Raw genomic sequence first — 13,238 nt, forward strand, 5'->3', positions numbered from 1 at the left:
TAGGAGTCCGGACGAAGTCTGCCTGCAGTCGGAGTCGGGGATGAGGTCCGGCTCCCGCAGGAGTCCGGGTAGAGTCTTCCTGCGGTCGGAGTTTGGGACGAGGTCCGGCTCCCGTAGGAGTCCGGGCAGAGTCTACCTGCAATCAAAGTCAGGGGCGAAGTCCGGCTCCCTTAGGAGTCCGGACGAAGTCTACCTGCAATTGGAGTCGTGGGCGGAGTCCGGCTCCCGTAGGAGTCCGGACGAAGTCTGCCTGGCAGCCGGAGTCATGGGCGGAGTCCGGCTCCCGTAGGAGTCCGGACGAAGTCTGCCTGCAGCCGGAGTCGGGGACGAGGTCCGGCTCCCGTAGGAGTCCGGACGGAGTCTAGAAGATGGTCGATCATCATGGAAATTTGGGTGGAGTCCGTCCGTCGTGAGGAATCCGGTCGACGCTGGTGGGGGCTTATCCGTCAGCAAAACTTTGGAGTGTTGCGGGGGCTCGGCCGCTCGGGAGGTTCGAAGGGACGTCGTCGAAGGTCGGAAGTCGGTTGGATCCCCGGAGGGCCACTTCTGTCACGAACTTCGGCTGGGGGGTATTTTATACCCAACAGGATCAAATCTAGTAAAATATCATGGATTTTAGATCGCTAACGTGAAATTTGATGTGTATATAAGAAGAACGTCAGTCATAAAAGATATATTGATCACATCAAAATCAAAGATTTACTAAACATCAGTATTCTCCTAACTATCAAGATCTTAGGATCAAATCTAGTAAAATATCATGGATTTTAGATCGCTAACATGAAATTTGATGTGTATATAAGAAGAACGTCAGTCATAAAGAATATACTGATCGCATCAAAATCAAAGATTTACTAAACATCCTTACATATAATTGATCTCATTTCATAAAAAAAAATAAAAGATTAAAATTTTAGAATACGTATCATATTGTTGTTGGCTATTCTTTATCCACCACATTAAATACATTGAACTCTAGCTTTTTCACTCTATCAATCTCAATGAGATGGTCCCACCATCTTAATAGAAACTCCCAACTACTAATCCATCCAATCTCAATCAAATTATTGATATCCATGGATCAAACCCAAACTTTGCTAATTATCAGACGATGGATTAGAGGGTAGTATAGAAAATTAATGTTAGAATTGTTCAGATTGTGAAGGGCAAAATGGTAATAAAGTTATAGAAGATAAGGAGGTGATTCGCGAGGTTGACCTAAATACCCTCTTTTTATTCACCGCCGCGGCCTCCCTCCTCCTTTCCCAAACCCTCTTCTGCCCTTTTGCCCCTGCAACGCCTCCCCATCTCTCTCCTCCTCTCCTTGCCCTTCGCCAACTAAATCTCTCTCTCTCTAATTCTCACTGCCCCTCCTTCAAATCCCTCCTCTCCCACCACCCGCCAACCTCAACTTCCCTTCTCCCTCTCTCCGTTCAAAAAAAAATCTCATCTTTGGCCTACTCAAAACCTAGTTCTTGGATTCTCCTAGATCTCTTGCCCCTCTTTCCTCTTCCCACCAATTCCTTTCGGGGATTCGTTCTTGGAGCTCTGCGCTACTGTTTCCCTCCAAAAATCTCGTGTTTTTGACTTCGGGTTACGCTGCAGACGGCGTTCGCTCCTTTACTCCATAGCCGAGGTATGGTTTCTTCATCGACCTTTTCCTGATGAACTTTGTGGGCTCTTTCTTCCCTTTATTTCTGGTTTTCTTTTTGTTTTTTCTTTTCCGCGAAAGGTAGAATTTTGCTGCTTGAAATGAGAGAAAATTTTGGATTTGTGTGAGCTGGTTTTTTTTTTTTGTTTTCTTGCCTATTTATTGTACAGTTATGTCGAATGGAGCATAAAAATTTGAAAATTTTATTTTTGCTGGTTTGCTATTTAAGGATTCGGTGATCGACGAGGCTTTGAGCTAAAGATTGTTTCTCGGTGGGATAATTTGTACATCGCCAACAAGGTTTCGAGCTAAAGGCTGTTTGATAATTTATACATGGCCAATCATGATCTGGTTCTGGGACAGAACCCTGATCTCGCCCTCGGGCAGAGCCATGACCTGGTAATGGGGCAGGGCCACGGCCTTGGCCTGGGGCAGAGGCATGGTCTCGGTCTGGGGCATGCCCATGACCACGAGCTTGGTCTACGGCAGGCACATGAGCATGATCTTGGACTTGGGCATCACCATGACAGCCGTTTGGTTCTTGGCCACCACCATCCCCATGACCATGACCATGATCACAGCAATGAACTGGCTCTGGGTCAGAACCATGATCCCGATGCGGATGCCCTGGCTGCACAGAACCATGACCTGGGTCTATCAGACAACCATGAATTGGCTCTTGCTGAAGGTCATGACCTCGGCGTCGACCAGAGCCTGGACCAGCTGTCCGTCGAGCAGGCTCAGGAGCTTGCTCTCCAATCCGGCCACGACATATCACAGGCTCACATGCTGATTCCTCAGGTCCTGCAGTCTCGCAGGCTCCTTGCGAACCCGGAACACCAGCTCACTGTAGGCCAGGAGTTCCCAGATGTGAAAGCCTGTCGGCGGGCGCTGCGGGATATGGCCATTGCTTGCCATTTTGAGATACAGACGGTGAAGTCGGATAAGACTCGTTTCACTGCAAAGTGTGCAGCTGAGGGTTGTCCATGGCGTGTTCATGCTGCAAAGCTTCCTGGTGTGCCCACATTCACAATCAGGACTATCCATGAGAGTCATAGCTGCAGTGGAATTAACCATCTTGGGCATCAGCAGGCGTCAGTTCAGTGGGTTGCAAGTTCTGTGGAGGAACGGCTTCGGGAGAACCCACACTATAAGCCCAAGGAGATACTGGAAGAGATCCACAGGGTGCATGGAATCACGTTGTCCTACAAGCAGGCTTGGAGAGGGAAGGAACGGATCATGGCTTCAGTCCGCGGGGCCTTTGAAGAAGGCTATCGTCTCTTACCGCAGTACTGTGAACAAGTCAAACGGACAAATCCAGGAAGTATCGCATCAGTTTACGGAAATCCAGATGATAATTGCTTCCGCCGCCTTTTCATCTCATTCTATGCTTCCATATATGGTTTTGTTAATGCATGCCGGCCGCTTATTGGGCTCGATAGGACTCTATTGAAAAGTAAATATCTCGGGACCTTGCTTCTTGCCACAGGATTTGATGGAGATGGTGCTTTATTTCCTCTAGCATTTGGGGTGGTTGATGAGGAAAGTGATGAGAATTGGATTTGGTTCTTATCTGAACTGCATGCTCTGCTTGAGGCCAACACAGAGAATATGCCAAGGCTCACAATCCTGTCAGACAGGCAGAAAGGGATTGTAGATGGGGTAGACTTCAATTTCCCAACTGCCTTCCATGGGTACTGCATGCGCCACCTCAGTGAAAGTTTCCGCAAAGAGTTCAACAACACTATGCTTGTTAACCTCCTCTGGGAAGCTGCCCATGCTCTCACGGTTATTGAATTTGAAGCTAAGATATTGGAGATTGAAGAAATATCACAGGAGGCTGCCTTTTGGATCAGACGCATTCCTCCTCGTCTCTGGGCTACAGCTTATTTTGAGGGAACGCGGTATGGGCACTTGACAGCAAACATTGCCGAGTCACTGAATAGTTGGATACTTGAAGCCTCTGGGCTTCCCATAATTCAGATGATGGAGAGCATCCGACGGCAGTTGATGACATGGTTTAATGAGCGACGTGAGACAAGCATGCAGTGGACAACAATCCTTGTACCATCAGCGGAGCGGCGTGTATCAGATGCCATAGAACGGGCACGGGGCTATCAAGTAGGACGAGCAAATGAGGCTGAGTTTGAAGTCGTCTCCCCTCATGAGGGAACAAATATCGTAGATATTCGCAACCGCTGCTGTTTGTGCCGTGGGTGGCAGCTCTATGGTTTGCCCTGTGCTCATGGGGTGGCAGCACTGCTCTCTTGCCGGCAGAATGTTCATAGGTACACTGAGAGCTGCTTCACTGTTGCCACTTACAGAAAGACCTATTCGCAGACGATACATCCCATTCCAGATAAGAGCCTTTGGAAGGAACTATCAGAAACAAATCAAAATGGAGGGGAAAAAATTGAGATAATCATAAACCCTCCCAAATCCCTCAGGCCTCCAGGCAGGCCGAGGAAGAAGAGAGTTCGGGCAGAGGACCGTGGTCGGGTCAAGCGAGTCGTGCACTGTAGCCGGTGCAATCAAACAGGTCATTTCAGAACAACATGTGCAGCACCCATATAACGGTTGCCTTTGTTGGCTACATTCCTGTGAAAAAGTTTGGTGTGCTTTTCCTATATATGAGCTTCCTCCACTGAGTAGATTCCTGGCGGATAGGGATCGTTTTTTTCTTTTGTTGTGACTCTAGGAAAATGCTCTTGGTTTTTAATGTCTCAGAATGCTTTTAGACTTAATAATGTTGTGATCTTCAGTTTCCGATCAATTTGGCAGCATCCGACAGTGAAGTCATTGTACAGTATAATTTGAGTTGACCATTTTGTCCTCGTGCTTCTTGATTTTCGAGTCCTCGTTCAACTAAATGTTATTTCTTCAGCTTTTTATTCATCCATTTTTCGGTTCGGAAGAGTCGAGGTCATCCTATAATGCAGGCATATAAAACTTGTTGTGTATTGGTAGTCTTTAGCCTGTTTATTGAACTCTATTTATGAATCCGGACTGTTGTAAACATCTGGTATTGTAAGCTCTTACTAAATATATGAGAACTACAGGATAGCTGCTCAGCTATAGGCTATGGTGCTTGCTCAGTCCATAGGCTTTGCTACAGGGTTAAATCTTACCTTATCAGCTGCAGTATAATATGCTGAACTATGAGGAAGATAATGACTCCGTATACACTTTTTGATGGGTACTGATTGTACCTTGATTAACAACGGTTCATCACGAAATAGTAATGGTTTCATCGCAGGTAGAGGACATGGCCCAACTACCTCATCTTTTCCTGGGAAAACTAACCAATTATATCTTCTCTTATCTGAGCCAGCTAAGAATATCTTCATGTCTATAATATAACCAGGAACGTTTAGCAGGTGCTCTTTTAGTTGAACCGGGTCAGATGGAAGGCCGTATTCAGGATTGTATCGCCAGAACTCTGGTCGCAGTTTTCATATTTCAGCTTTTTGATTGCATACTGATTCTTTAGCACTATTAATAGCTGATAGCTATTACCTTGCTCGGATATATATTGGAGGTACCATTGTCAAACCATTAGTTCTGCACTCTAAATCATCTATAATCATTATCTATTTCTCCATCAAAGTTTATGGATGTCATGAGTATCTGTTTCTCAGAGAGCAAGAGGGAAACTCTGAATTCAAATATCATTCTCTCACATTCCAGGGATTTACTGAAATGTTGTACATAACCACTTATAGGTGCCAGCCAGTATATCTCGTCAGACCATTGGAATCACAGAAAATGTATTTAGCTATCACGTCTTGACGTGAAAGTCACCAAGGAGACATAATTTGATCTGCTTTTGGCCTTTCGTTGCATCTATAGATCAAAATGGTATTTGGATGGTCTGTAATCAGGCTGCCCATGTCTGAGGTTCACGCACTTGTTTTACAGATTTCAAACCAGGAAACTGACCAATATCATGACCAGCAACTGCATGAAACTCATTATGCAAACCTGCCGCAAAGTCATCAGGTGAAGCTCCACCGCTTTGGAAATAATCCGCAATCTGCATGGCAGACGACATAAGCACATCAGCTATAAACGACATACCGCCTAGATTTGAAAAATATGACCTGTTTCCCCTACTATCTAGAACCAAGCACTCTAAAGCACTGTTTTTTTTTTTGATGTAAATTGCAAGTAGATCAAAAAAAATGAGAAGGCTAATAGACCGATAACCTGGTTAGCCATAGCTTGCTAGTGAGGTTTGACTCAAGTGAGTTAGACAGCTGACTTTTTTATTATTATTATTATTATTTTAATGTTGGGTGCTGCTGAGTGTCAAACACAAGCAATATGTTGTAGAATGTTATTAATCACAATGCAGTGCTGATGCACAAGTCAAAGTCATGGTCATGGGTGTGATATAGTTGGCTCTACGGTAGTTCCTGTTGGAGTAGTTTTTCACCTCTTCTTTTCTTTGTCAGTAACAAGAAAACTTCTAATCTCTTTATCCTTGCTTTTGGAAATAGATCTATGTATCTTTTAAATAAACAAAGAAATGAAATATAGTTTTCCCACAACTAAAGATTTTAACAGAGGTAAGATCGATACTCTAGATGTAATAATCATTAAATTATGAACATGCCCTTTTCAACTGCATATCAAATCATCAGATGACATCTTATTCTAGATAATGAAATAATAATATCACACTTTGTTATTAAAAAGTCACTTGATTCAATAACCCACCATGGATTCTGGTACAAGTATTACCATAAATTAAGTACACCAGCTTTTTAATGATCCAATCCATATAAACTATGCATTTTGAACCAGCGTAGAATAAAAAGATATGGCACTTACATGATTAGCAAGAGACAATCCACTAATAGCTGCAGCTTCCACACTAGAACCAAGTAGCCAGTCACCACAAATTCCCGCCCGCCCATGTGGATCAAAGATACAAGGAATTCCTGGAGTGTTGGTTGGAAGAGCAGCACCCCTAAGAGAACCAAGCATAGAATATTGATAAATCCTTAGCAATCTTATGGAAAGATTCCATGAACAATTGTGAGAAAAGAATGATGCAGACCATAGTTGGACTCGTGTATAAAATGGACGTTGAAGTGATCCCTTGGATAGTCCAAGAGCAAATTCTACATCATTAAGCAAGTCCTCCTTTACTTTTTCTGCTGTGACTTTAGGGATATTCTCCTGATGAACATGATAATTTCCATTAGAAAACACTCATAACATTACCATGGGACTATAATTTCTCAAAAGTTCTCAAAAAACTAACGATGCAGGATTGTGGATCTTTCATTGGCATTAATTGTTGTAAAATATATACCTTTGCACGTTTAGGTCCATGTAACATGTTGCAAATAAAAGAAAAGATCAGTAAGTTGTTAACCTGTGGCACTTTGTTCCTTTTTCCATAAGCGGCCGTGCTGAAAAACGTCCAACACTGAGGCATGTCACCATGTAAAGGAAAAAGTTTGCTAGTGTTGTTGGCCATCCATGAAAGAGAATCAACACCCTTTACAAAAGCTCCTTCAAAGTCTGTAAAAGCTCCATTATGAGGAATTGAAAGTGGATCTTTAAATGCTGCAAGAAGTGCCCAGACAGCACTCAGTTTCAGCCTCTACAAACACCAAAATTAAGTTGAATCAGAAATATTTGTTTATTCAGTTTGAACGCCTGTTTAACCCTAATAGTTTGTAGTGTCAGAATGCTTCCAGTCAGTTATATCCTTAGAAGCTAAGTACCTTCATCTGTCTTGTTAGCAGCGGCAAACCGGATGTTGAAAGCAATCGATTTGCACATTTTCCTGATGATGAAGAACTAGAATGGTCAACTATCCTAACATGCATAAAAAATATGAAGCGCTATTATAGTATAATAATACAAAGAAGGGAAACCATCATATATCTAAAATTAGCAAGTCTACATGGTCCAATGGTAGTCTGATATGGTTAATCTCAAACAAGCAAACATTCAAACTTTTGCCATGAAGTAGAAACAGATGAAGCACAAAATTGCATCGAAGTTTCTACATAAACATCGGTTTGTAGCACATCGGAGTTGAAGAGAACAAGAATTAACATGAGAATGGGAAAAAAAAATGATACTCCTGTAATGTGCATGAAATGTGAATTGTACAGACCTGTCCAAATTACTTTGATCGTTAGATTGAATTCAAGGAAATAAATTGAAAACAATCTAGACAACAGTTATCAACAGCAGAGTGGCACACATGGGACTGTTTCAACAATCAGCACCTCATAATTATAAAATGCCTTGGTTTAAGATAGTTTCATGACTGGTCCATAGATTGTAGTTAAAATACATGTGTGAGTAATTTACATTGTAGCTTACATGAGGAAAAGCTGAATTTAAAATCAGAGGAAAAAAACAAATGAAAATAGTATGGTTAACATCATCTTAGTCAAAAGCCATGCAGCTAAGTAAAATATGTGCTCATGTCCCACATGCACATGTGATAACCATCACTACACCAAATTTAACTTGGAGCTTTTAAAACCAAGATCTGACATGACTTTTAGCCATGACAAAATTCAAATTCCACTGCTGAGTGGTGAATGGAATTCATGTTGCAGCAGCCAACAAAACCACTCCACCCCAAACAGGCCCAAATTCCAAGAAAGCAGATTGGGTTTTTAAAGAAATGTTTCAATATATACTGCACAAGCAAACCATTAGAAATTTTCTTCACCAGTGATGAAGCAACTGAAACCACACTACAGAATCGACAATTATAATAATAATAATTGATCACTTAAGATTGTTGATGATACATAAAATAGAAATCCAAGAACAGCTACAGTGGAATATAGTTACCATTGTGTGCAATAACTATTGCATCAAAGTGGCCATGGGGTTTCTCCTTCTCAGTTAAATACCACATCCCATTAAACGGCTCAAGCTTACTTATCCAGCAAGGCCTCACAATGTTAACCATATGATTCTGCACTTGCAGGTGAAATGCTACTTAGAAAAAAGGTAGAGGCATACCAACCTAGCAATGACAGAAATTGGAGTGCTTAAAAGAAGGTATTAAATGAGTCCTAGAACATCAGTCTTGCAGATATTCTTGGTAAATACCATCTATGCAATAAATGATTATTTGAAGAGATGTTAAAGTAGGAAATGATAAACAATGATTAAATTTGAGAACTCCAGATTGTTGTTTGCAGTGAGGCTCTGATGAAGATTGATCCAATGATGAGTAGAGTAATGTTTTTGATAATTATATTCCAAGACCATTCAATACCTAGTAACTAAGAAAAATTTAAACTAACAAAGATTTAGCCACTTGTAATATGAATTAATTGCTCATCTGTGACCATCATGATGGTATCCTCAAATTTTGTCCCCTTCCTGGTCTCATCAGTGAACAAAATGTTTCCATGCACTAAGATCCATTATTATTATTTTCATCATGAATAAGCATAGTTACATACAAAAATAGTAGAATCACTAATATGAACATGTATATTTCATATGCATGGCCATGCACTTTAAGGCAGGATGTAGAATGTAAATAGTGTTTTTTTTTTTTCCTGCTCTGCAGAATTACATAAGTTTCATGAGTGCATACAATGCGACCAGAGAAAACAAAACCTCAAAGTCATGCAGTTAAGCATCATTGAGGAGCTGAGGGAAAGACATCCGCCCTGATTAATAATTTAATAGGGCTGACAATCCACGTTCTATTCCAAATTCATGGTTGGAAAAGCAAGTTTAGGACTGAAACAATTAAGAGATGAGAAACCGGATCTTTTCACTTAAAAGTCATGCAACATAAACTCTATATCAAGGAGAGGGACATCATGGTGTGCTTTGTACAACCCAACCCCACCCGCCCAACATCGCATGCAAAAAAAAAAAAAAAAAAAAAAAAAAAAAAAAAAAAAAAAAAAAAAATATATATATATATATATATATATATATATATAATAAAATTCTAACCTGACATAGAATTGAATCCGCAAGGGGACGCATTCCTTTCACGCCTATATATTTTGCAGTAGAAGAAGGTATAGGAGTAAAACGACCACCAGCTTCAAGCTCTCCTAACAGCCCCTTCCATTCACGTACCAAACCTTTCTCCAACCATATGTCAACCAGCTTCTGAAACCTTGGATCACTTGCAGTAAAGAATTGAGCTGCATGATCAAATACAAGTGGCTGGGGATCAATCATTCTTGTCGCCATCCTACCACCTAAGCCATGCACACCCTAGACAGGACCAGCAGATCCAAGGCAAGTCATTTCTTTACTGATAATAATACCAACAATACTAATAATCACAATGACGGTGCCCTTGCATCTTAATAACCTCAAAGCAAAAGCTCGTTTTCTAAATTCAAAACAGAAGGAAACAATAGAAGGGAAACCACCGGCAACCAGATACAAATCAACAAAGTTATGTAGGAAAGGCATTGCAATGGAAGTTTGCATCTGAAATACAATTATGCCTCCACGTTTATAAGTTTTGTTTAAAATAATTCAACATGCACAAAAAATATATATATATTAATAATAATAACTTAGTCAAAAATTGATCTCGTGGTCGGTAGCCTTCAATCATATCTTGATCTCGATCATGGCTGCTTGCAATGCTCTTATTATATTATATCATATATATATATATATATATATATATATATATATATAGTTGAGAATATGAAGTGATTTTAAAAATTTAAATAAATATTATTTTATTATTTAAATATAATTTTTTTATTAAAAAAAAATTATTTTCATATATCTGATTCCGTACATTTGCACGGGTCTTCGACTAGTTATCTATAGAACGAATATCTTTTGGATGAAAAAATGCATCTTTCGATTCACTTAACCTCATAAAGACAAAAAAGCATGAAAGACCCATAAAAAAACTCATTTTTCTGGCTATAAATTGATGAAAGAAACAAGCCCTAACCGTATCAAAGACCGTGGAACGGATCCCCCTTTCCTCGAGGGTGGAAGCACAGACCAGCCCCGAAATGCCCGCACCGATGATGGCGACCGCGGGATCCTTGGCCACCGGGCTGGCGAACACGACCTGCTCCTGGGCGAAGGACTTCTTGATGACCGACCTCCGGGAGGTCCCGTACGAGCTCTTTCTAGGGTTTCTTCTTCGAGGGGCGCCACCGCCGCCGGCCTCCATGGAACTCCTTCTTCCACCGCCGCCGTTCTTGATGGGCCTGGGCTCCGCCACGCAGATACTGATTGACGTACGGGGGAGTCTAGGGTTTCGGGGGAGGTGGGGTTTCAAGGGTTTGATGGGTTGGAGGACGAGGGAGGAGCCCTGTAAAAAGGCGGTCATGGGTTATGGGGTAGGAAGGGAAGAAGAGCGCACGGCTAGCTCTCCGTCTTCGCTGGCCGCGACGCTCGCCAAGTGCTGCCATCTCAACGGTCTCAACGGGATAAAACATGCCGGTGCTGGGACACGTGCGGTGATTTGCCAGAGAGAGCAAAGATGGGGAAGCAATGGTGAATGTTGCAAATTATCCACATTTCTTGATTTTTTTTTTAAAATATAATAAAATTAAATTATTTTAAAATAAATATATTCATAAAAATTTGAAAATAAAATATTTAAAAATTAAATAAAAAGATCAATTATAAGGTCCCATAATATAATTCCAGTATTATTAGCTACATAAGCCGTCACCAACCAACTACACTATTAATTTCTCCGTAGATATGTTCGATATACAAACCATCACCTAATCAACTACACTATTAATTTTTCTATAGATATGTTCGATACATAAATCGCTACCTAACCAATTACACTATTAATTTCTGTACAGATATGTGAAGCTTCAAATGAGAGCAATGAGTATGTCACTCATCAGCAATCTAATGAAATCTAATATTAATTATTAAAAAAAGTTAAATAAATATGGAAAGCCCTCAATATATGTGGAGTATGAATTAACCCCTCTCATATTGCATGCAATTCCGTCATCAGGATTGTAATATTAAAGATTCTAACTCTCCCTCATGACTGATAGAATGCTAGTAGAGCTTCTGATTACAGATCATGCTCCATTAAAAATATCTTTTTTCTATATTTTACAATCAAAGGTGATTTTGAAGAAACAAAAAAAATCCATCAAAGTACCGTCTTACATTTCTCCTCTTTTAAAGATTGTTATGTGAATCGTTGAGTAGCACATGCAAATCATTCTTTCAAGGTGTTTCTTATGTACTGCTAGAAATCTGGCTGAGCTAACAAGCTAAACCTGGCTGTGCAACGAGCTTGTTCCAGTAGAAAATTAGTTAAACTTGGGGATTTATTTTGTTAAGCATGAGTTTAAATATTTATTTGGTTTTTTTGGGTAAATGGGCTTCAATATTTCTTTGTTAATGGGCCAGGCTTTGTGGCTGCAATCTTACGTTGAGTCGGCTTGGCTAGGCTCAAATTGCGGTATCCTTGGCCGGGTAAATTCCCTGGGCATCAGCGTGGAGGCGAGGTTCTGGTCTCATTACGTTTTGCACGTTGCTGAACGTTGCCTCCAGCGCACTAGATTGAGAATTGGGTCCATGTTAGTTCCATAAGTTCAAATTAAATCCAAATCCGGACAAGGTTAGCTAGGTGCCTTTGAAGCGGCTCAAAATCTTCATTCAAAACGTCACAATGGTGGAAGGTTATTTGAGCACCGAAAACCTACAAATCGACTTACCTCCAATAAAAATCTTTAACAACTTGCTTACCATCCTGTTCCGATGCTCAAGTAATCTACTGGACAACTCTCTAAATAATTCGAAATTTAGATGAGAAGTAGTAAAAGAAAGATAGGGGGGGAAAAAAAGCTTTCTTCATGTAATTCTTTTCTTTTTGATGAATAAATTTGGTGACTGATGGTGTCTAGATCCCTTAATCTCCTTTTTCTTCAAGAAAAAACAATAGTGAAAGAAAGAAAGATTTCTATTGCAAAGCTTATGGTTCAAATATGGGTGCCGGATTCCTCTCGGAAGGTGACTGAGGGCCTTCTAACATTTCAGGACCACAAGAGTTACAAGTTTCCTTGATCGAAAAAGAGTTTCGCCTCATTTTTCTAGCTTGTTCTTAATCTACAGTGTAGAAGGAATATCCTATGAATAATATATGTGGACATCCTACGTTACAAATGGTCAACCTTATCGCTTCTCTGCTCTACACATATCTACAGCCGATCCCATCCTAAAATCAATCCATTTCATTGTAGTTCTTGTTCTCCTAGAAATTAAGGAAAACGAAATAAATACGTTTTCATTAAATAATACAAAATTTTAAAATTAATTAGAACCACTTACCGAAAAAATAATTAGACAAGTGAACACAGCCGTTCATACCTCTTCGCGTGGCTTGTGGTCATGGATGCATGGAAGGGAGCATGGCGGTTTGGTAGATTGGTAATTTCCTTGCAGGAAAATGCTTAACCAGATCACCACTCAAGTCACCAATTCAATGCAGAAATTGTTAATGTATTAAGCCGTAGGTGGGGTCCACTCGTACCATCCGACATCACCAAATGCTGTGCTAATTCCCAATTAGTACGTAAGGCCGGTGAACTAAACAGTAATGTGACAAGTCCTT

The 13,238-nt window shown here is 40.7% G+C and overlaps 2 protein-coding genes across 4 annotated transcripts; one reads left to right on the forward strand and one right to left on the reverse strand.

The window, feature by feature from the left end:
* The first annotated feature begins 1,240 nt into the window (after positions 1-1,240).
* LOC105053111 (uncharacterized) lies at positions 1,241-4,501 on the forward strand. The gene is made up of 2 exons (XM_010934154.4): positions 1,241-1,636; positions 1,881-4,501. Exon 2 carries the CDS (start codon positions 1,985-1,987, stop codon positions 4,223-4,225), a length of 2,241 nt encoding a protein of 746 aa, XP_010932456.1. The 5' UTR covers positions 1,241-1,636; positions 1,881-1,984; the 3' UTR covers positions 4,226-4,501.
* A 726-nt stretch (positions 4,502-5,227) lies between these two features.
* On the reverse strand, positions 5,228-11,113 carry LOC105053086 (uncharacterized). Of its 3 annotated transcripts, XM_073252192.1 has the most exons (8): positions 10,590-11,111; positions 9,614-9,883; positions 8,483-8,609; positions 7,390-7,451; positions 7,035-7,265; positions 6,714-6,835; positions 6,485-6,623; positions 5,228-5,684 (listed from the first exon to the last, which is right to left on the reverse strand). In XM_073252192.1, the coding sequence occupies exons 1-8, from the start codon at positions 10,974-10,976 to the stop codon at positions 5,529-5,531; spliced, it is 1,494 nt and encodes a 497-aa protein (XP_073108293.1). In that variant the 5' UTR covers positions 10,977-11,111; the 3' UTR covers positions 5,228-5,528. The 3 variants fall into 3 exon arrangements, with proteins under 3 accessions (XP_073108293.1, XP_073108294.1, XP_073108295.1); XM_073252193.1 differs by lacking the exon at positions 7,390-7,451 and having other exon boundaries at positions 7,035-7,228; positions 10,590-11,113; XM_073252194.1 differs by lacking the exon at positions 7,390-7,451 and having other exon boundaries at positions 7,035-7,183; positions 10,590-11,112.
* Between the last annotated feature and the right edge of the window lie 2,125 nt (positions 11,114-13,238).

Source organism: Elaeis guineensis, chromosome 2 (genome assembly GCF_000442705.2).
Source record: "Elaeis guineensis isolate ETL-2024a chromosome 2, EG11, whole genome shotgun sequence".
Lineage (NCBI taxonomy): Eukaryota > Viridiplantae > Streptophyta > Magnoliopsida > Arecales > Arecaceae > Elaeis > Elaeis guineensis.